The sequence below is a fragment of the Ranitomeya imitator genome, chromosome 1, assembly GCF_032444005.1.
Source record: "Ranitomeya imitator isolate aRanImi1 chromosome 1, aRanImi1.pri, whole genome shotgun sequence".
In the NCBI taxonomy this organism is placed as follows: Eukaryota; Metazoa; Chordata; class Amphibia; order Anura; family Dendrobatidae; genus Ranitomeya; species Ranitomeya imitator.
In genome coordinates, this window is record NC_091282.1 from 233,820,874 (window position 1) to 233,845,314 (window position 24,441).

General features: G+C 47.0%; 1 protein-coding gene across 3 annotated transcripts in view; it reads right to left on the reverse strand.

Moving 5' to 3' along the window:
- Nucleotides 1-23,981, reverse strand: part of RFC5 (replication factor C subunit 5) — a 95,307-nt gene extending 71,326 nt beyond the window's left edge. Inside the window, exon 1 of one of the 3 annotated variants that reach the window (XM_069754606.1) lies at nucleotides 23,643-23,981. In XM_069754606.1, the coding sequence (XP_069610707.1) occupies nucleotides 23,643-23,692 (50 nt within the window). In that variant the 5' untranslated portion in view covers nucleotides 23,693-23,981. The remainder of the gene's footprint in view (nucleotides 1-23,642) is intronic. The other 2 variants (XM_069754621.1, XM_069754613.1) reach the window with 2 other exon arrangements.
- Nucleotides 23,982-24,441: the final 460 nt, after the last annotated feature.

Below are 24,441 nucleotides of genomic sequence, written 5' to 3' on the forward strand. Positions count from 1 at the left end.
TCCCTCCAGAGCCTCGGCGTATGGATAAGCAGTACTGTTATACAGGAGGCATCCTGGAGCGCAGAATTTTCTATAAAAGTTTTCAGAGTCCATATACCGTATATACTCGAGTATAAGCCGACCCGAGTATAAGCCGACCCCCCTAATTTTGCCACAAAAAACTGGGAAAACTTATTGACTCGAGTATAAGCCTAGGGTGGAAATGCAGCATTTACCGGTGAATTTCAAAAATAAAAATAGATCATTATTTCCCCATAGCTGTGCCATATAGTGCTCTACACCGTTCATTATTTCCCCATAGCTGTGCCCCATATAGTGCTCTGCACCGTTCATTGTGCCCCATAGCTGTGCCATATACGGTGCTCTGCACTGTTCATTGTGCCCCATTGCTGTGCCATATACAGTGCTCTGCACCGTTCATTGTGCCCCATTGCTGTGCCATATACGGTGCTCTGCACCGTTCATTGTGCCCCATTGCTGTGCCATATACGGTGCTCTGCACCGTTCATTGTGCCCCATTGCTGTGCCATATACGGTGCTCTGCACCGTTCATTGTGCCCCATTGCTGTGCCATATACAGTGCTCTGCACCGTTCATTGTGCCCCATTGCTGTGCCATATACGGTGCTCTGCACCGTTCATTGTGCCCCATTGCTGTGCCATATACGGTGCTCTGCACCGTTCATTGTGCCCCATTGCTGTGCCATATACGGTGCTCTGCACCGTTCATTGTGCCCCATTGCTGTGCCATATACAGTGCTCTGCACCGTTCATTGTGCCCCATTGCTGTGCCATATACGGTGCTCTGCACCGTTCATTGTGCCCCATTGCTGTGCCATATACGGTGCTCTGCACCATTCATTGTGCCCCATTGCTGTGCCATATACAGTGCTCTGCACCGTTCATTGTGCCCCATATCTGTGCCCATATACAGTGCTCTGCTCCGTTCATTGTGCCCCATTGCTGTGCCATATACGGTGCTCTGCACCGTTCATTGTGCCCCATATCTGTGCCCATATACGGTGCTCTGCACCGTTCATTGTGCCCCATTGCTGTGCCATATACGGTGCTCTGCACCGTTCATTGTGCCCCATTGCTGTGCCATATACGGTGCTTTGCACCGTTCATTATGCCCCATTGCTGTGCCATATACGGTGCTCTGCACCGTTCATTGTGCCCCATAGAAATCTCTGCCGCCGCTGCTGCAATAAGAAAAAAAAAAAACACATACTCACCTCCCTTGATTGCAGCTCCCGGCGTCTCGTTCCGGCGCCTCCATCTTCCCGGCGTCTCTGCTCTGACTGATCAGGCAGAGGGCGCCGCGCACACTGTATGCGTCATCGCGCCCTCTGCCTGAACAGTCAGAGCGCAGACGCCGGGAAGATGGAGGCGCCGGCCGGGAAGATGGAGCGGCGCCCGGCGGCTGGAACGAGGACAGGTGAATATGCTATACTTACCTAGTCCTGGCGATCCTCGCGCTGTCCCTCTGCCTGGTCTTCGGTGCCGCAGCTCTTCCTGTCAGCGGTCACCGGCACCGCTGATTAGAGGAATGAATAGGCGGCTCCGCCCCTATGGGAGGTGGAGCCGCTTATTCATATCTCTAATGAGCGGTCCCACGTGACCGCTGAAGAGGGGAAGAAGCTGCAGCACAGAAGCCCGTGGGACGGCAGGGACAGCGCGAGGATCGCTGGGACTAGGTAAGTATACCTCAGCGCCCTCACCCGCCGACCCTGCCACCCACATTGACTCGAGTATAAGCCGAGAGGGGCACTTTCAGCCCAAAAATTTGGGCTGAAAATCTCGGCTTATACTCGAGTATATACGGTAATAATAATAATCTTTATTCTTATATAGCGCTAACATATTCCGCAGCGCTTTACAGGTTGCACACATTATCATCACTGTCCCCGTTGGGGCTCAAAATCTAGGTTCCCTATCAGTATGTCTTTGGAATGTGGGAGGAAACTGGAGTGCCCGGAGGAAACCCACGCAAACACGGAGAGAACATACAAACTCTTTGCAGATGTTGTCCTTGGTGGGATTTGAACCCAGGACTCCAGCGCTGCAAGGCTGCAGTGCTAACCACTGCGCCACCATATCCAGAGCCCTCAAGTGCTAGAAGAGAAGAATCCCCCCTTAAGTGACCCGATTTTGGAAATTATACTCCATTGGGAATTTATCTACAGGTGTAGTGATGATTTTGACTCCATGAGCGTTTTCCAGAGACAAGCAGCAGTGGATGTTGCAGAGTAAAAATTGCAAATTGCTGTCGTAGTGATCAATACTTTGTTCCCAGCTCGTGCACCTGTAAATTAGGTGGGCTCATCACTACAAAAATGCCAAACATGTGGGACCTAACTGCGGTTTAAGCACACTGGGGCTCATGAGGGGGGGGTATTTGGATTTGGGAACACAGAATTTGAAAAATGTATTTTGGGAGGTGAGGGCCATTTCACTATCCCAGAGCCTTTGTGCTACCGGTAACGTAGAAGCCCTCCTAGATTTTCATTAACAGATCACAAACCTAAGTGGGGACTTGCTTTATTTGTGGATTGAGTTTGAGCTTTTATTTAGAACATTTTACATAACATTTTGGATCACATTTATCCAGCACTCTACGCTGAGCAGTTCCTTTGGGGTTTCGCTTTAAATATCTGAGTGACGTAATTCAGATGAAACCCCCGAGGGATCCATTCACTATAATGAGGCAGTAAAGTTACTCTGGGCTCTGTTCAGCTGCGTCCTTTTTTCCCCAGAGATGCACAAAACTGTGGCCAATGACGAAGCTGAAGTTGGTTTCTTATTCGTTCAGTTTCTTATTCGGAGCTGAAGTTGGTTTCTTATTCGGCAATTTTTTCTTTTCTGTTTTTTATAGGTTTAACCCCTTCGTGACATGCGCCGTACTAGTACTGCGCTGCCGGCACTGCATTAGTGCCAGCAGCAGTACTAGTACGGCGCACCGATCACCGCGGTCTCGCGTTGAGCGCCGCGGTGATCGGGTGCGGGTGTCAGCTGTATATGACAGCTGACACCCCACAGCAATGCCCACGATCGGCGCTATCGCCGATCGCGGGCATTTAACCCCTCTGATGCCGCTGTCAGTAGTGACAGCGGCATAGAGGGGGATCGCGCAGGGACGGGGGCTCCCTGCGCTCTCCCACCGGAGCAACGCAATGAGATCGCGTTGCTCCGGTGACCCGGAAGGAGTCCCCGGATCCAAGATGGCCGACGGACTCCTTCCGGGTCATGAAGTGACCTGGCTAGCCGGCGCCTGCTGAGAGCAGGCGCCAGAAAGCCACCTAAACTGCCTGTCAGATCGTTGATCTGACAGTGTGCTATGCACAGTGTCAGATCAACGATCTGATCTAATACAGAGATGTCCCACCCTGGGACAATGTTAGAAAGTAAAAAAAAAAAAAAAAATAGAATGTGTAAAAAAAAAAATAAAAAAAAATCCCCAAATAAATAAAAAAAAAAACATTTCCCAATAAATCCATTTATTTATGTGTAAAAAAAAAAACGACAATAAATGTACACATATTTGGTATCGCCGCGTCCGTAACGACCCGCTCTATAAAACTATCCCACTAGTTAACCCCTTCAGTGAACACCGCAAATAAAAAACAAAAAAAAACAAAACAAGGCAAAAAACAACGCTTTATTATCATACAGGTGAACAAAAAGTGGAATAACACGCGATCAAAACGACGGATATTAATAACCATGGTACCACTGAAAAAGTAATCTTGTCCCGCAAAAAAAAAAAGCCGCCATACAGCATCATCAGCAGAAAAATAAAAAAGTTATAGCTCTCAGAATAATGCGATGGAAAAACTATTTTTTTATATAAAATAGTTTTTATTGTGTAAAGGCGCCAAAACATAAAAAAAAATTATATAAATGAGGTATCGCTGTAATCGTACTGACTCGAAGAATAAAACAGCTTTATCCATTTTACCACACGTGGAACGGTATAAACTCCCCCCTAAAAGAAATTCAGGAATTGCTGGTTTTTGTTCATTCCGCCTCCCAAAAATTGGAATAAAAAGCGATCAAAAAATGTCATCTGCCCGAAAATGTTACCAATAAAAACGTCAACTCGTCCCGCAAAAAACAAGACCTCATATGACTCTGTGGGCCAAAATATGGATAAATTATAGCTCTCAAAATGTGGTGATGCAAAAACTATTTTTTGCAATAAAAAGCGTCTTTTAGTGTGTGACAGCTGCCAATCATAAAAATCCGCCAAAAAAACGCTATAAAAGTAAATCAAACCCCCCTTCATCACCCCCTTAGTTAAGGAAAAATAATAAAAAGTAAAAAAAAAAATGTATTTATTTCCATTTTCCCATTAGGGCTAGGGTTAGGGCTAGGGTTTCAGTTATAATTGGGGGTTTCCACTGTTTAGATACATCAGGGGCTCTCCAAACGCGACATGGCGTCCGATCTCAATTCCAGCCAATTCTGCTTTGAAAAAATAAAACAGGGCTCCTTCCCTTCCGAGTTCTCCTGTGTGCCCAAACAGTGGTTCCCCGCAACATATGGGGTATCAGTGTTCTCAGGACAAGTTGGACAACAACTTTTGGGGTCCAATTTGTCCTGTTACCCTTGGGAAAATAAAAACATAGGGGATAAAATATCATTTTCGTGGAAAAAGCATTAAGCTACTTACTGGTAGCGGCATTTTTCGGAGGCCCATGACAGCACACGAGAGAGGGGATCCGCCCTTAAGGAACAGGAAACCTACAGATACAAAAGGGCGGCACCTCTCCCCATGCATCAGTTGTATTTCAGAGCCTGAGAGGACTGCCGCGGTTAGTGGTACACAAATATACAATATATACATTATATACATTTGAAACAAAATAACCCATTATTGTAATAAGACACCATACGTGAGATTTACATATTACGCTATATACATATCAGGAAGTGCTACCCCCACGTGAATAGGGAGGGAACTAAGGGTGCTGTCATGGGCCTCCGAAAAATGCCGCTACCAGTAAGTAGCTTAATGCTTTATTCGGACTCCCATGACAGCACACGAGAGATTTACAGAGATGTAAGCTACCTTAGGGAGGGACTATAGATTGTAGCACCCTTAACCCAAAGGAAAGATCAGAGGAGGACCCCAAATCCAACCGATAGTGTTTAAAGAAAGTGGAAGGGGATGACCATGTGGCCGCCTTACATATCTGCTCCACTGACACTCCAGATCTTTCTGCCCAGGATGACGCCATGGCCCGGGTGGAATGTGCCTTTAGGTTCTGCGGAGCTGGCCCCCCACCTGCTGTATAAGCTAGAGAGATAGTTTCCCTAATCCATTTAGCCAGTAAATATTTCGATACTCTAAATCCTTTCTTTGGACCTTGGAAGGAAAGAAGCAGTGCCCCATCCTTCTTCCAATTATCAGTAGCTGAAATATACTGAAGAAGAGATCTCCTGACGTCTAACGTATGAAGCTCCTGCTCTTTAGGATTAGAGGGATTAGGAATAAAGGACGGCAAAACTATCTCCTGTGATCTATGGAACCGTGTCGCCACCTTTGGCAGATATGCTGGGTCTAGTCTAAGGACTACTCTGTCTGACAAGATTTCAGTGTATGGAGGAGCTCTGGAAAGTGCCTGTATATCCCCTATCCTGCGAGCTGAGGTTATGGCGATCAGGAAGGCTGTCTTAAGTGTCAACATTTTGATCGAGGCCTCCTGCAGAGGTTCAAAGGGGGGTTTAGTTAGAGAGGACAGAACTAAATTTAAATCCCATGGAACTGTTCTGTCTTTATGCAGTGGTGTAGATCTACTAACTGCCTTCATAAACCTCGCTATCCAGTAGTTATTCGCTATATTACAGGAAAACAGGGCACCTAAAGCTGAGACCTGTACCCTAAGGGTACTAGGAGAGAGTTTCAACTCGAACCCCTTCTGTAGGAACTCTAGGATTTGTTGTACTGGCACCCCGTCTTGGATATTAAACTTTGAACAAGACAAGAACTTTCTCCAAGTCCTAGAGTAGATTTTCGTAGTTATTTGCTTTCTACTCTTTAGGAGCGTCTCCACCAAGTTTGGAGAGAAGCCTTTTCCCACTAATAGTGACCGTTCAAACACCATGCCGTCAAATGGAGCCCCGTCACTTGTGGATGGGAGATCGGTCCCTGCGAAAGCAAGTTCGGGATCTCTGGCAGTACCCAGGGGACCGCTACAGACATTGTCTTGAGCCAGGCAAACCAGGTTCTTCTGGGCCAAAAGGGGGCGATAAGGATGACTTTCGCTCGATCCTCCCTGATTTTCCTCACCACTAGAGGTATCAGGTTCAGTGGTGGGAAAGCATAGGCTAGTGGAAAATCCCATTTTATGAGAAACGCGTCTACCGCCAGGGGATTCTCCCTGGGATTTAGGGAGCAAAAAAGTTTTACTTTTCTGTTGTTTCTGGTGGCGAATAGATCCACCACTGGTTGACCCCATCTGCGGACGACAAGATTGAAAATGTCCTCGTTGAGAGACCACTCTCCCTGTTTTAACACATTTCGGCTGAGGAAATCTGCTGCCACATTTTCTTTTCCTTTGATGTGAAGAGCTGTCAAAGATAGAAAATTGAGCTCTGCCACCTGGAACAACCGATCCGTGATCTGCATTAAAGTTTCGGAACGAGTTCCCCCTTGCCGGTTTATGTAAGCGACCGCCACTCTGTTGTCCGACAGAATTCTGACGTGCTGGCCCTGCAGATATACGAGGAATTTTTTAACAGCCAGTTCAACCGCCAACAACTCTCTTTGATTTGATGAAAATGTTGTGAAGGGTTCCCACTGTCCCTGGACCACCATGTCTCCCATATAGGCTCCCCACCCTGAAGAGCTGGCATCCGTGGTTATCACGTGGGTGACATCTATCATCCAGGGAACCCCTGCTGATAAATTTTGTTTATCTAACCACCATCTAAGGGAATTCAATGTTATCGGCCTCAATGTCAATTTTCCATTCAATGCGCCTCCTAAGGCTCTGTCATGGAACAGGACTTCATTTTGTAGGGACCTGGTGTGGAACTGAGCCCACTTAACTGCTGGGATGCAAGATGTGAGTGACCCAAGTAGAGACATTGCTTGCCTAAGTGTCATGGAAGGTGTATTGATTGCTCTTAATACAAAACTCTGAATTTGGTCCATTTTCTCTATAGGGAGGAGACACTGCTGTGTCACTGAATTCAACATTAACCCCAGGAATTTTTGAACATTTAGGGGCTGTAATTTAGATTTTTCAAAGTTTATGATCCAACCCAACCGTTCTAGTTTGGTTTTAGCAATCTCCCATTGTGACAGACAATGATCTACCGAGTTACCTACAATGAGGAAATCGTCTAAGTAGGGGACTATAAGGATATTTGACTCTCTTAAATGCGCCATAACTTCCGCAATTATTTTAGTAAACACCCTAGGTGCCGAGGTGATCCCAAAGGGGAGCGCTCTGAATTGAAAATGTCGAATCCTACCCCCCATTAGTATCGCTACCCTCAGGTATCGTTGGAAATCAGCATGAATGGGTACATGATAGTAGGCATCTTTCAAATCCACTACTACCATGAAACAGTTGTTGAAAAGCATTTTTATTGCCGAATTGATGGACTCCATTTTGAAAGTATGTTTCACCAAAAACTTATTGAGACCCTTAAGATTTATAATGGTCCTGTAAGATTTATCAGGCTTCTGGATTAGGAACAGGGGAGAGTAAAACCCTTCCCCTGCCTGAGAATACGGCACTTCTACCAAAACATTTTTGGAACAAAGAGTCCTCACTTCCTCTTCTAGGGCGAATTGTTCAGTGGGAGATGAGCGCCAGGGTGTTAACCTAAAATTGTCCTGTGGAATATGAACAAATTCCAGCTTGAGACCATGGGAAACAGTGTCTTTTATCCAAACGCTGTTTGTGATTTTCGACCACTCTGCCGAGAAATGCAATAGTCTCCCTCCCACTGGAATTGCCAGTCATTGGTCTTGTTTTTTATTTTCCGTCTGGTTACGGCGAAACATGAGACCTGTACCTCGCTTTCGCCTATCCTCCCATCTGGGACGATCTCTCCCTGGTGAAAAGGCTCGCTTTCCTCCCCGGTTGAACCTTCTTTTGTTGAAGGGACGACGGTATGGATTGAACAGGTTGGGAAACTTTTTCTTATCATCTCCTGCTTTCTCCAGGAGTTCATCCAGGGTAGGCCCAAATAAATATTCGCCTTTACAAGGGATAGCGCAGAGCTTCGCTTTTGCCTGCATATCCCCCGGCCAGCATTTCAGCCATAGGGCTCTCCTTGCAGCATTAGAAAGTCCTGCTGCTCTAGCTGCCAACTTTACGGAGTCAATTGAGGCGTCTGATAAAAAAGCCGCCCCCTCCTGGATTACAGGTAATGCTGAGAGAATGGACTCTCTAGAGGCCCCTTGTTTTAATTGGGTCTCCAACTGGTCCAGCCAGACCATCATTGACCTTGCCGTGCAGGTTGAAGCTACCGCAGGTCTTAAGGAGCCAGCTGCCATCTCCCAGGTTCCCTTCAGGAAGGTATCCACTTTCCTATCCAGGGGGTCTTTAAGTATTCCCATATCTTCAAATGGGAGAGAAGATCGTTTAGCTACCTTGGCAATTGCTGCATCCAGCTTGGGTGCTTTCTCCCAGTTACCTACTGCTGGGTCATCAAAAGGGTATCGGCGTTTTTGCGCAGGTGGTAAGGAGCCTTTTCTCTCAGGTTTCCTCCATTCCCTATTAATAAGATCTTGTATTTTCTCATTTAAAGGAAACACTCTGCGCTTCTTTTGCTCCAATCCACTGAACATCATTTGTTCTTTGGATAGTTGAGGCTTGGGTTCCGATATACCCATTGTGCCTCTGACCGCCTTTACCAATTTGTCTATCCTTTCTAGGGGTAGGCAAAACCGAGCAGCGTCTTCTTCCGAAGAGGAGGATGATGCTGCTGAATTGTCTGATTCTTCGGACTTGTCCTTTTCCACAGACGAATCAGATGCCCACTCAGTTCTCTGCCTAGAACCTCCTGACTGTGAAAGGTTTTTAAAGGACTCTTTAACCTCCATTCTAATCATCTCCTTGAGACTGGCCGTAATAGAGGAGGATTCTTCGGCTACCTACGGGGATAAGTAAGGTAGACTAGAGTGTAAAATCTACATGCTATACCCCCTCCCCTCTTTCCAGAACCTCACCGTCTGCTGGATACAGGGGTCACATAGTTTTTTAGGGTGTGAGTCAGGCAAGGGAACCCCGCAGATGGCACATTCCCTATGCTTCGCCTTACTGACGTTTTTCCTTCCCTGCATAAAACACATGAGGGGAGACTAGTCACTAAGTGAACTTTCTTGAAGATCACTTACCAGTGGCTGCTCACACCCAGAAATACCGAAGCACGAGGGGGATCCTTTTTGACTGACCCTCCAGACCCCTGTCTGGAGGAGCTTCTGCGGCCTGAACCATCGCTCCTTTTTTCATGTTCCTTCTCCTTGGGTTTCTGGGATGCTTGTTCCAGCAGCACAACCTGCTGATCCTGATCTGAATCCATTTTCAGTAAATTGGAGCCAGAACCCGGGAACATGCTGCTGGAGCCGCCTTATAAGGCCCCTCCTTCGGTCAGCGCACTTTGCCCAGCTTGCTTGTTTAATTTTCCCGCCCCCCCGCAGCTGTGGGGAATCAATCGTCGCTCCGGAGGGATTGCGGCATGATCTCCGGTGGGCGCCGCCATCTTGGAGCCCCCGCGCATGCGCAGGAGCTCACCGATCCGGAAGACGTCGCCGGCTCCGCCCCCCGACGTCACCACAGCTTACAGCGCTTCCTGTCAGCGCTGCAGCTCTCGTGGAACGCCGAGGCCGGCCAGCTACGATCCGATCGGCGCCCCCCAGATGCCGCCGCGCTCCCCCCTGCTCCAGAGAGACCCACAGCCCACGGGAAGGGCGACTTACCAGACGCTGGCCCCGGAGACCGGACACCCCCTGGCGACCGCTCCTCGCTGCCTAGTCACCGCCGTGCCGCCCTGCCAGGGCCACCGTGACTACTTCAGGTACCCGCACCGGCCGAAGTGGGAGACCCTCTCGCCACCAGAATCGGTCCGGCCGGCCTGGACTCCTGTAGTTTCTATAGGCATCCAGTCCCTTCAGGAACAGGAAACCAACTGATGCATGGGGAGAGGTGCCGCCCTTTTGTATCTGTAGGTTTCCTGTTCCTTAAGGGCGGATCCCCTCTCTCGTGTGCTGTCATGGGAGTCCGAATAAATAATATTTTTTATTTTCACGGCTCTGCGTTATAAACTGTAGTGAAACACTTGTTGGTTCAAAGCTCTCACAACACATCTAGATAAGTTCCTTGGGGGGTCTAGTTTCCAATATGGGGTCACTTGTGGGGGGTTTCTACTGTTTAGGTACATCAGGGGCTCTGCAAATGCAACATGACACCTGCAGTCCATTCCATCTAAGTCTGCATTTCAAACGGTGCTCCTTCCCTTCCGAGCTCTGCCATGCACTCAAACGGTGGTTCCCCCCCACATGTGGGGTATCAGCGTACTCAGGACAAATTGGACAATAACATTTGTGGTCCAATTTCTCCTGTTACCCTTGGGAAAAAAAAATTGCGGGCTAAAACATCATTTTGTGGAAAGAAAAAATGATTTTTTAATTGTCACAATGCTACATTCTAAACTTTAGTGAAACAATTGGGGGTTAAAAGTGCTCACCACACATCTAGATAAGTTCCTTAGGGGGTCTTCTTTCCAAAATGGGGTCACTTGTGGGGGGTTTCCACTGTTAAGGCACGTCAGGGGCTCTCCAAATGCGACATGGCGTCCGATCTCAATTCCAGCCTATTTTTAATTGAAAAGTCAAATGGCACTCCTTCCCTTCCGAGCTCTGCCATGCGCTCAAACAGTGGTTTATCCCCATATATGAAGTATCGACGTACTCAGGACAAATTGCACAACAACTTTTGGGGTCCAATTTATCCTTTTACCCTTGGGAAAATAAAAAATTTGGGGCAAAAAGATCATTTTTTGTGAAAATTAATATAAATTTTTTTTTACGGCTCTACATTATAAACTTCTGTGAAGCACTTGGAGGTTCAAAGTGCTCACCACACATCTAGATTAGTTCCTTAGGGGGTCTTCTTTCCAAAATGGTGTCACTTGTGGGGGTGTCCACTGTTTAGGCACATCAGGGGCTCTCCAATCGTGACATGGGCTCCGATCTCAATTCCAGCAAATCTTGCATTGAAAAGTCAAATGGCGCTCCTTCCCTTCCGAGCTCTGCCATGTGCCCAAACAGTGGTTTACCCCCACATATGGGGTATCGGCGTACTCAGGACAAATTGTACAACGACTTTTGTGGTCCAATTTCTCCTGTTACCCTTGGTAAAATGAAACAAATTGGACCTGAAGTAAAAATTTTGTGAAAAAAGTTAAATGTTCAATTTTTTTAAACATTCAAAAAATTCCTGTGAAGCACCTGAAGGGTTAATAAACTTTTTGAATGTGGTTTTGAGTACCTTGAGGAGTGCAGTTTTTAGAATGGTGTCACTTTTGGGCATTTTCTGTCATATAGACCCCTCAAAGTCACTTCAAGTGTTAGGTGGTCCGTAAAAAAATGGTTTTGCAAATTTTGTTGCAAAAATGAGAAATCGCTGGTCAACTTTTAACCCTTATAACGTCCTAACAAAAAAAAATTATGTTTCCAAAATTGTGCTGATGTAAAGCAGACATGTGGGAAATGTTGTTTATTAACTATATTATGTGATATAACTCTCTAATTTAAGGGCATAAAAACTAAGAGTTTGAAAATTGCAAAATTTTCATAATTTCCGACAAATTTTAGTTTTTTTCACAAATAAATGCAAGTCATATCGAAGAAGTTTTACCACTATCATGAAGTACAATATGTCACGAGAAAACAGTGTCAGAATCACCAGGATCCGTTGAAGCGTTTCAGAGTTATGACCTCATAAAGTGACAGTGGTCAGAATTGTAAAAATTGGCCCTGTCACTTAGGTGAAAACAGGCTTTGGGGTGAAGGGGTTAACAACAAAAAATAATCATCACAATAATAAAACACAATGCAGTGAGGAGCCCTGATGTGAATACACTTAAAAACGGCAACAAAAACAATAAAACTGGCACAAAAATGGGCATCAAAGTGGGCACCAAAGAGCGCTGAAGAAAGGGTTAAATGCCTTTGGGCCACTAATCTCACACTGCAGACATATAGAACAGGGCGCCCCACATCCAAACCAGTTTTTTCCAGCCTGGCCCAAATGGGTTCTGGGCATCAGAACTGGCATCAAAGTGGGCAGTCAATTTTGGACATTTGAATAAGTAACTGATGTTTTTAAGGGGTTAAATGCCTTTGGGCCACTGATACAACACTTACAATACATAGACAGTGATGCCCTGCATCAAAACCAGGTCCCTTCAGCCTCGCCCAAATGGGTTCTGGGCACCAGAACTGGCATCAAATTAGGCAAACAGCCCATTTTCACAGATTTGAATAAGTAACTGATGTTTTTAAGGGGTTAAATGCCTTTGGGCCACTGATACGACACTTACAATACATAGACAGTGATGCCCTGCATCAAAACCAGGTCCCTTCAGCCTCGCCCAAATGGGTTCTGGGCAACAGAACTGGCATTAAAGTGGGCAAACAGCCAATTCTCACAGATTATAATAAGTAACTGATATTTTTAAGGGGTTAAATGCCTTTGGGCCACTGATACGACACTTAAAATACACAGATATTGATGCCCTGCATCAAACCCAGGTCCCTCCATCCTGGCCCAAATAGGTTCTGGTCATCAGAACTGCCATCAAAATGGGCAAACAACCCATTTTCACAGATTTGAATAAGTAACTGATATTTTTAATGGGTTAAATGCCTTTGGGCCACTGATCTGACAGTTAAAATACAGATATTGATGCCCTGCATCAAACCCAGGTCCCTCCAGCCTGGCCCAAATAGGTTCTGGGCATCAGAACTGGCATCAAAATGGGCAAACAGCCCATTTTCACTGATTTGAATAAGTAACTGATGTTTTTAAGGGGTTAAATGCCTTTGGGCCACTGATACCACAGTCCATACATATAAAACAGGGAGCCCCACATCAAAAACAGGTCTCTTCAGCCTGGCCCAAATGGGTTCTCGGCATCAGAACTAGCATAAAAGTGGGCAAACAGCCCTTTTTCACAGATTTGAATAACTAACTGATGTTTTGAAGGGGTTAAATGCCTTTGAACCACTGATACCACAATGCATATGTCAGGAAACAGGAAGAAGTCCTGATTACTTCAATTACACATACAGAGCTCTAACCTGCAGTTTCCTCTGCCTGCCAGCACAAGGCTGGAATTCTAAGCCACTCTTTCTCCCTCCTCCCACTATACAGCCGTAATGTAAGATGAGCCTGCCAGGTTCATTGAAGAATTTATATGGCCCTGTGCTGCTGTCACGATAATGCCAAAAAATGTCATGTTGTGAGTGTAGTTTCAGAAGGACATAGCGAACCACACACACACACTCACAATGCAGCTGCGACCCCTTGCTCTCCCGCCCCCTCCGCTGTTGTGAATTCTGCTCTTGGGCTCCCTCCGGTGGTTATGAGTGGTAGTGCTGCTGTCTGTGGATTGCAGCATCTATCAGGTGTTTTCACTTTTTGCAATTTGAACTCAGCTATTTAGTCCGGATTGATCCTTTAGTCAGTGCCAGTTGTCCATTGTTTTTGGAGGATTCACATCCCTTTCTGTTCTCTCCTGTTTGCTGTGCTTTTCTTCAAAGATAAGTCCTGGCTTAGTTTTTGCTGTCCACATGCTGTGGGCCTTATAGCTCTGTGCATTTTCATGTATTGTCTTGTCCAGCTTGTCTGTGAAAGGATTTTTTGCAGCCATCTCTGGAGATGCAGATATATCCTCCATGTCTTTAGTCAGATGTGGAGTTTTGTAATTTCTGTGGTGGCTATTTTCTAGTGTTTTAATACTGAACGCATAGTTCTCTGTACTATACTTTCTATTTAGCTAGTATGGCCTCCTCTGCTAAATTCTGATTTCAGTCTGCGTTTGTCATTTCCCTCTCCTCTCACAGTCAATATTTGTGGGGCGCTGTCTTTCCTTTGGGGATTTTCTCTGAGGCAAGATAGTTTTCCGTTTCTCTCTTTAGGGGTATTTAGTCCTCAGGCTGTGTCGAGGTGTCTAGGGAGCGTTAGGTACATCCCACGGCTACATCTAGTTGTGTTGTTAAGTTCAGGGTCTGCGTTCAGTACAGGTACCATAGAGACTGGGCAACCTGATACTAATGATGGGCAGGGTGTGGCTTTAAACTGCAGGTGACCAATCCAGCAAAGCCACCCGTTGTCCCTCCCCTCTCACTCAGGAATGCCTTTGTCTGAGACCTTGGAATAATGTAAAGAACTATCCGATCATATCATTAACCAGCCCTTTAGTGATGTCACAAGCTCAGAAGTCACAGTCAACGCTGTGCTTTCCGGCCGGCGCTCACAGTCAGTGCAGGAAGCTGACGGCGAGGGACGTGACAGACACCGGAATGTGAGTATGTAGTGTGTTTTTTTTTTTACTTTTACAATGGTAACCAGGGTAAATATCGGGTTACTAAGCGCGGCCCTGCACTTAGTAACCCGATGTTTACCCTGGTTACAAGTGAACACATCGCTGGATCGGCGTCACACACGCCGATCCAGCGATGACAGTGGGTGATCCAGCGACGAAATAAAGTTCTGGACTTCTAGCTCCGACCAGCGATGTCACAGCGGGATCCTGATCGCTGCTGCGTGTCAAACACAACGAGATCGCTATCCAGGACGCTGCAACGTCACGGATCGCTATCGTTCAAAAGTTGCTCAGTGTGAAGGTACCTTTAGGAGGATAAATACATCCAGATGCATGGAACAGCTTTGCTAAGCTGTGTTAGATCGCTTCCCGGCCAAGAATGAAGGCTGGTCTAAGGGTATAGTGACTTATACTTCTGAGCTTGTGACATCACTAAAGGGCTGGTTAATGATATGCACTGATCGGATAGTTCTTTACATTATTCCATGGTCTCAGACAAAGGCATTCCTGAGTGAGAGGGGAGGGACAACGGGTGGCTTTGCAGGATTGGTCACCTGCAGTTTAAAACCACACCCTGCCCATCATTAGTATCAGGTTGCCCAGTCTCTATCATAGGCTTTGTTTCAGGTAGGAGTGAAGCTGAGGGGGGCGGAGGGGGCGGGAGAGCAAGGGTCACAGCTAAATTGTGAGTGTGTGTGTGTAGTTCGCCATGTCCTTCTGAAACTACACTCACAACATGATATTTTTTGGCATTATCGTGACAGCAGCACAGCGCCGTATAAATTCTTCAATGAACCTGGCAGGCTCGTTGTCACGATATGGTATGAAATATCATATAAGTAGTTTCTCTTGCTAGCAGGCTGTGGGCTAAAAAGCCCCCCCCCCCCCCCTTCCCTTTTGGCTCAGCCAAGAGCTGCCTTGCCAATGTACTGGGGGGAGTTTTATTGAAGAAAGGAATTTACGATCGCTTTGGAAGGCTCCAACTCTTCTCTAGCTATAACTGGATTAGAAATTTCCAGAATCCATGAAAGTTATTTGTTTTGTTTTTGTAAGATATTACGCAAACCGTTTACGTTAAGAACACGAAAATATATATTCTTAATCTCCCTCGGTGGATCTACCCATCCCTCGAAACACGGGCTTCTAACTCCATCTGGTAAAGAAGTAGGGATTTCTCTGTAAATATGTATCACAGATAGGACATATTTGATCTCATTAGAATGCCCACGTTAATCCGAGATGACTGCTGGGTTTGTTATGACTATGACATGTTTTGTAGCGAAGTTATAGAAATTAGAGAAAATAGTTTAAAGTTTAGTTAGACTGAAAAGGTAGGAGGGTCTGGGATAGCCAGCCCTGTTGGTGATGTCACCAAGCTGAGCTATAACTGTCTGCCCAGATCCCAGCAGTCAGTCTGCTGCTGGAAGGACATGTGAGTCTGATCTGAAGAGCTGTATCTCATGCATTGGGACAGATGGAAACTCCACTAGCCTGGTTGCCTGCAATGCTTTGAACACATGTAAGTGTTATTCTCATGTAATCCTTGTTTTTTTATAATTACCCTGTACATATTTGCAATTGATTCATTTGTAACATCTTTTTATATAAACACTGCCTGAAACTTTTGATGGGGTATATTATTTAATACTAGTTCGTTCATCCTGTCCTAAACTGTACCCTAAGTCTCCCGAAGGGAATTACGCTACTGTGTTGGGTTAGCTTCGGACCCGTTTAATCGAAGCTGGTGGCAGCATACGTTTTGTACTGGGTAGTTGGGTGGCGTTGTAGCGACTGCGGTGTTGATAATTATTGTTCCTGCCTGAGTGGGAGTAGTTTATCGTGTCGCTGCAGCGTGCCCAATAGCCAGTACATAGCAGGCAGTCTGTCTGGCGACTAATTACCCAGTGTGCAGTACCTAATCTGACCTGAGAGTAGGGGGGGGGGGGGGGGGGGCCCGAGAGAGCTGCAAGTGTTAAGTTGAACTGTAAGCGGGATATACATAAATCCCTGCAGTTCGTGGTATATTGAAAAGCAGTGGGATACCTAAAATAAGCCCCTGCTGTAAACTAAGAGGTCAATAGCTTTGTGTGTGTTGTTTCATCACATTGTGGAGTGGAGGGATAACTAAGATAAGCCCCCCTGCACATGTGGTAGCCGTCTGTTGGCCTAAAGTCACCCCGATCTGTGACGTAGGGGTGACAGTCACGGTGTGAATCGTGACAAATTGGTGGCAGCGGTCAGGGAATCCTGACACTCGTCTTACATTACGGCTGTATAGTGGGAGGAGGGAGAAAGAGTGGCTTAGAATTCCAGCCTTGTGCTGGCAGGCAGAGGAAATTGCAGCTCAGAGCCTTGTATGTGTAATTGAAGTAATCAGGACTTCTTCCTATTTCCTGACATATGCACTGTGGTATCATTGGCTCAAAGGCGTTTAACCCCTTCAAAACATCAGTTATTCAAATCTGTGAAAAGGGCCATTTGCCCACTTTGATGCTAGATCTGGTGCCCAGAACCCATGTGGGCCAGGCTAAAGGGACGTGGGTTTGATGCAGGGCATCACTGTCTGTGAATTTTAAGTGTCAGATCAGTGGCCCAAAGGCATTTAACCCCTTAAAAACGTCAGTTACTTATTCAAATCTGTGAAAATGGGCTCTTTGCCCACTTTGATGCCAGTTCTGGTGCCCAGAACGCATTTAGGCCAGGCTGGAGGGACATGGGTTTGATGCAGGGCATCAATATCTCTGTATTTTAAGTGTCAGATCAGTGGCCCAAAGGCATTTAACCCCTTAAAAACGTCAGTTACTTATTCAAATCTGCGAAAATGGGCTGTTTGCCCAGTTTGATGCCAGTGCTGATTCCCAGAACCTATTTGGGCCAGGCTGAAGAGAACTGTTTTTGATGTGGGGCTCCCTGTTCTATATGTATGCACTGTGGTATCTGTTGACCAAATGCATTTAACCCCTTAAAAATAACAGTTACTTATTCAAATCTGTGAAAATGGGCTGTTTGCCCATTTTGATGCCAGTTCTGGTGCCCAGAAACCATTTGGGCCAGGCTGAAGGGACTTGGGTTTGATGCAGGGCATCACTGTCTGTGAATTTTAAGTGTCGTATCAGTAGCCCAAAGGCATTTAACCCCTTAAAAACATCAGTTACTTATTCATATGTCCAAAATTGACTGTCTGCCCACTTTGATGCCAGTTCTGATGCCCAGAACCCATTTGGGCCAGGCTGGAAATAACTGGTTTGGATGTGGGGCGTCCTGTTCTATATGTCTGCAGTGTGAGATCAGTGGCCCAAAGGCATTTAACCCTTTCTTCAGCGCTCTTTGGTGCCCACTTTGATGCCCATTTTTGTGCCAGTTTTATTGTTTTTGTAGCCGTTTTTAAGTGTATTCACATTAGGGCTCCTCACTGCATTGTCTATTATTGTGATGATTATTTTTTGTTGTTAAACCTATAAAAAACAGAAAAGAAAAAATTGCCGAATAAGAAACTGACGAATAAGAAACCAACTTCAGCTCCGAATAAGAAACTGAACGAATAAGAAACCAACTTCAGCCTCGTTGGCCAATGGCACTTTTATGCACTACTAATAAAAAGACGGCCACCGGATCACAAGTCAGACGGCGTTCCCAGTGCTAGAGATATACAGTGGGGCAAAAAAGTATTTAGTCAGTCAGCAATAGTGCAAGTTCCACCACTTAAAAAGATGAGAGGCGTCTGTAATTTACATCATAGGTAGACCTCAACTATGGGAGACAAACTGAGAAAAAAAAAATCCAGAAAATCACATTGTCTGTTTTTTTTAACATTTTACTTGCATATTATGGTGGAAAATAAGTATTTGGTCAGAGACAAAATTTCATCTCAATACTTTGTAATATATCCTTTGTTGGCAATGACAGAGGTCAAACGTTTTCTGTAAGTCTTCACAAGGTTGCCACACACTGTTGTTGGTATGTTGGCCCATTCCTCCATGCAGATCTCCTCTAGAGCAGTGATGTTTTTGGCTTTTCGCTTGGCAACACGGACTTTCAACTCCCTCCAAAGGTTTTCTATAGGGTTGAGATCTGGAGACTGGCTAGGCCACTCCAGGACCTTGAAATGCTTCTTACGAAGCCACTCCTTTGTTGCCCTGGCGGTGTGCTTTGGATCATTGTCATGTTGAAAGACCCAGCCACGTTTCATCTTCAATGCCCTTGCTGATGGAAGGAGGTTTGCACTCAAAATCTCACGATACATGGCCCCATTCATTCTTTCATGTACCCGGATCAGTCGTCCTGGCCCCTTTGCAGAGAAACAGCCCCAAAGCATGATGTTTCCACCACCATGCTTTACAGTAGGTATGGTGTTTGATGGATGCAACTCAGTATTCTTTTTCCTCCAAACACGACAAGTTGTGTTTCTACCAAACAGTTCCAGTTTGGTTTCATCAGACCATAGGACATTCTCCCAAAACTCCTCTGGATCATCCAAATGCTCTCTAGCAAACTTCTGACGGGCCCGGACATGTACTGGCTTAAGCAGTGGGACACGTCTGGCACTGCAGGATCTGAGTCCATGGTGGCGTAGTGTGTTACTTATGGTAGGCCTTGTTACATTGGTCCCAGCTCTCTGCAGTTCATTCACTAGGTCCCCCCGCGTGGTTCTGGGATTTTTGCTCACCGTTCTTGTGATCATTCTGACCCCACGGGGTGGGATTTTGCGTGGAGCCCCAGATCGAGGGAGATTATCAGTGGTCTTGTATGTCTTCCATTTTCTAATTATTGCTCCCACTGTTGATTTCTTCACTCCAAGCTGGTTGGCTATTGCAGATTCAGTCTTCCCAGCCTGGTGCAGGGCTACAATTTTGTTTCTGGTGTCCTTTGACAGCTCTTTGGTCTTCACCATAGTGGAGTTTGGAGTCAGACTGTTTGAGGGTGTGCACAGGTGTCTTTTTATACTGATAACAAGTTTAAACAGGTGCCATTACTACAGGTAATGAGTGGAGGAAAGAGGAGACTCTTAGGGTATGTGTCCACGTGCAGTAAACGCTGCGTGTCTGACGCTGCATAGAGCCGCAGCGTCAGACACGCAGCGTCCAGATGTTACAGCATAGTGGAGGGGATTTAATGAAATCCCGTCTCCACTATGCGTGGTAACACGCACGCGGCGGCCCTGCGACTCCGGACATGCTGCGCGTCTTTTCAGATCGCAGCATGTCCGTATATCTTGCGGCGACGCTCCGACGCTGCAAGATATAGCACAGGGCCCTATGGTGGGGAGCGATGATGCCGGATGTGTGCTGTGAACACATCCGGCATCATCGCGTCCCAGAAAGGGGGCGGGGCTTACCGCAGAGCGGCTAAGCCGCTCCGGCGATACCGCCGGCCATCCTGAACGTGGACACGCAGCCTTAAAGAAGTTGCAGGTCTGTGAGAGCCAGAAATCTTGATTGTTTGTTTCTGACCAAATACTTATTTTCCACCATAATATGCAAATAAATTGTTAAAAACACAGACAATGTGATTTTCTGGATTTTTTTTCTCAGTTTGTCTCCCATAGTTGAGGTCTACCTATGATGTAAATTACAGACGCCTCTCATCTTTCTAAGTGGTGGAACTTGCACTATTGCTGACTGACTAAATACTTTTTTGCCCCACTGTATAACATATCACTTAATATATTTAAAGAAAAAAAAAATATATAGGAAGAGTGGTTAAAAAAAAATCTATCCCTACTAAACTCAATCCCATGATCCTGACTATGGGGGTTGGCAGCCCAAATGATATATGGCGACACCGCTAGTCCCTAGTCAGGCCCTACCATCTATATACATAATTGTCTAAGGGGTTCTTCCGTCTGTCTGTCCTTCTGTCACGGATATTCATTGGTCCTGGCTTCTGTCTATCATGGGAATCCAAGTCGCTGATTGGTCGTGGCTGTTTTGCGGCGACCAATCAGCGACGGGCACAGTCCGGAAGAAAATGGCCGCTCCATACTCCCCGCAGTCAGTGGCCAGCGCCCGCTCCCCGCAGTCACTGTCCCCGGCGCTCCGCTCCCCGCAGTCACTGTCCCCGGCGCTCCGCTCCCCGCAGTCACTGTCCCCGGCGCTCCGCTCCCCGCAGTCACTGTCCCCGGCGCTCCGCTCCCCGCAGTCACTGTCCCCGGCGCTCCGCTCCCCGCAGTCACTGTCCCCGGCGCTCCGCTCCCCGCAGTCACTGTCCCCGGCGCTCCGCTCCCCGCAGTCACTGTCCCCGGCGCTCCGCTCCCCGCAGTCACTGTCCCCGGCGCTCCGCTCCCCGCAGTCACTGTCCCCGGCGCTCCGCTCCCCGTAGTCACTGTCCACGCCGCTCCGCTCCCCGTAGTCACTGTCCACGCCGCTCCGCTCCCCGTAGTCACTGTCCACGCCGCTCCGCTCCCCGTAGTCACTGTCCCCGCCGCTCCGCTCCCCGCACGCTCCATACTCCCCTCCGGTCACCGCTAACACAGGGTTAATGCCGGCGGTAACGCATTCCGTTACCGCCGCTATTAACCCTGTGTCCCCAACCTTTTACTATTGATGCTGCCTATGCGGCATCAATAGTAATAATATGTCATGTTAAAAATAATAATAAAAAAAACTGCTATACTCACCCTCCGCCGCCTTTCTCGCTCCTCTCCATGCTCCCGGCACTACTCCATTGCAAGCGGCAGGTTCTGCTCCCGTCCCAGGGTTGGTGTGGGACAAGGACCTGCCGTGACGTCACGGTCGGTCATGTGACCGCGACGTCATCATAGGTCCTGCTCACACCAGCCCTGGGACCGGACCGCAAGTTGCCGCTTGCAATGGAGCGATCCCGGGAGCGTGGAGAGGAGCGAGAAAGGCGGTGGAGGGTAAGTATAGCAGGACTTCAATGGGCTATCGGTGAGTATATGTTTTTTTTTTTTTTTTAAGTCTCTATACTACGTGCCTCTGTGCTGGGTAATATACTACGTGGCTGGGCAATATACTACGTGGACATGCATATTCTAGAATACCTGATGCGTTAGAATCGGGCCACCATCTAGTAAATATTAAATCTCATGACCCTGCTGGTCTGTATGCCACTTTAAAAAAAAAAAAAAAAATTAAGAATGCGATGTCCCACAGTCAATAGTATATATAATAAATTGTGCCCCAATAGTGATTTTTTTTTGCTCAATGTTGCACAATAAGTACAGTAGTATATATAATACAGAAAATGATCCAGCGGGGAAGAATAGTAAATACAATTTCACATATTAGTCCAAAAATATAAAAGGAAATTGGAGGGTAAACCACTACCATTACAGCATTATTAACAAAAAATAGCGTTTAGCCAACGCGTTTCGACATCAGTCTTATTCTATGCCATGAATAAGATGGCTGTCGAAACGCATTGGGTAAACGCTATTTTATGTTCATAATGCTGTAATAGTGCTGTAGTGGTTTACCCTCCAATTTCCTTTTATATTTTTGGACTAATAAATATGTGAAATTTTATTCATTATTCTTCCCCGTTGGATCATTTCTCTTTTTTCTTGTTATACTACCGATTGCTCTATGCATTCCATGTGGGGATAAATGTGGAGGCGTCTACATGCAGGTGAGCTGACTTTTCCATTTTTTAATGTCTGAATAAGCCCTAAAGTTTATAGAAGACCCAGGCAAAAGTGCAGCCAATGTGCCAAATGCAGCCCTTCGGGTGTTCTGGTACGGCACAAGGACAAAAAAAAACAAAGGGCTGGAAACAATGACATCCTGTGTAGAGATGAGCGAATTTGTTTGGGCTCCCTCTTATTCAGCAAGCTATAGCACTTACCCAATAAGCTGCAGAGGGAACCCGGATCGCTCCTACTGATCAGCTGTCCGGCACCGCAGCTGCACGTGTCGTGGCTGTGTCACAGCACATGCACGGAGAGCCCAACACACAGGCTGTGCATGTGATGGGACAAAGCCGCGACACATGCAGCTGCGGTGCCGGACAGCTGATCAATGATCCAGGAAGTGCTATAGCTTGCTGAATAAAGAGGGAACCCAAACAAATTTGCTCAACTCTAATCCTGTGTCACGGGGCTGCCCCTTGACCAGCGTCTCACTTTCACCGGTATACGCATCCTTCAGATGCAAACACTGATGAATACAGTAACGAAAGAGTAGTCAGCTGCCTCTTCCATCATTGTACGTATAAAACAAAAAACTGCAGCCGCGATGACGTCACATCGCCAGTGTCTCATTAAGGCTACTTTCACACAAGCGTTGTTCGACGCATGTCACAATGCGTCGTTTTGAAGAAAAAACGCATCCTGCAAAGTTGCCTCCATAGACTTTCATTAGCGACGGAGTGCCACACGTTGCATCCGTCGTGCGACGGATGCGACATGTTTTTGCAGTCGGACAAAAAACGTTGCTTGCAACGTTTTTTGTGCGTCGTGTCCGCCATTTCCGACCGCACATGCGCAGCCGGAACTCCGCCCCCTCCCCGGACCTTACAATGGGGCAGCGGGGCATCCACTGCCACCGATGTGCTTTTACTTCACAGCATGCGTCGGTACGTCACACTGCGACGGGCCCGTACCGACACTAGTGTGAAAGTAGCCTAAGCAGTGCAGACCGAAACAGCGGGGGAACAGAGTTAGAGTAGCTTTTTATTGACACTACACTGTAGGAAAAGAATAGAGGGTCTAAACGGGGGTCCCCGTGGGGACTGTATAAAAGCATCAGAGGACCTGACGACCCCTTGAAGACCTTACATATTCGAGGTCAATAGCACCCACAGCATATAGGTGGTTATACTAGAACCAGGGGCATCACTGGTGCCATATAAAGTAGTGGGTGCTACATGTCTACTGGGACTCCCCGCAGCCATAGCGGCATGCAGCAGCGACCTACAATGCAGGAGGCGGCCTGTGCCGTGACACAGGAGGACCATGGCTGCTCGGCGGCCTATAGACACTACTAGCAGGTGACACCCGACTATGCACAGGAGGCGCCGATACAGCTGGACGGAACACGTGACCCAGGCTCCCCCAGCATCAGTCCGTTATCCCAGCACATACAGCATGATGTCCGGTAACCCCGCACTCCGTACCATGGCAGGTTTCTGCTTTGTCCAGGCTGACTTTTGCCGTCGGATACCATGTTATCTGTACAGCGCGCTGACCCCGGTGTCACCGAGGAACGGGCAGAACACAAAACTGAGGCAGGCGGGATTGAGTGGCGCGCTTCATTCAGGGGCGTGGCCTGGGTTTCGCGCCGCCTGCCGCCTGACGCTTCCCGCGAGACTTGCGCTGTGTGAGAGAGGCGGACGGGCTGTGCGGTGCTGTTGTGGTGGCTGGTGCTGACGCCCGGTGCTCACTGGTGTCTGCTCTGACTGCCGCTGCTGAGGGCGGCGGGACGTGTTGCTCGGTGCAGTGTTCGCCTCACGCCTGTGGCCTCCCCGGTTCACGTCATTTTTCACTCAGATTGCACAAATCTGGCTTGCGACATGTTTAACTCCTTGCGGACCGACGATTTCTCACTTTTGTGCTCGTTTTCCTTTTTTTCCCACGAGCCCATACTTTTTTCTGTAGTCATGACTGTATGTACTGAAAGATGGGGAAACGTTCATCAAAGTGAGGTGAAAAACACAACGCTACAATTTTGTTTTCAAGTTTTATTTTTTTGATGGCATTCATAGGGTTAACCCCTTTACCCCGAGGGTGGTTTGCATGTTAATGATCGGGCCAATTTTTACAATTCTGACCACTGTCCCTTTATGAGGTTATAACTCTGGAACGCTTCAACCGATCCCGGTGATTTTGACACTGTTTTCTTGTGACATATTGTACTTCATGATAGTGGTAACATTTCTTTGATATTACCTGCGTTTATTTGTGGAAAAAAACGGA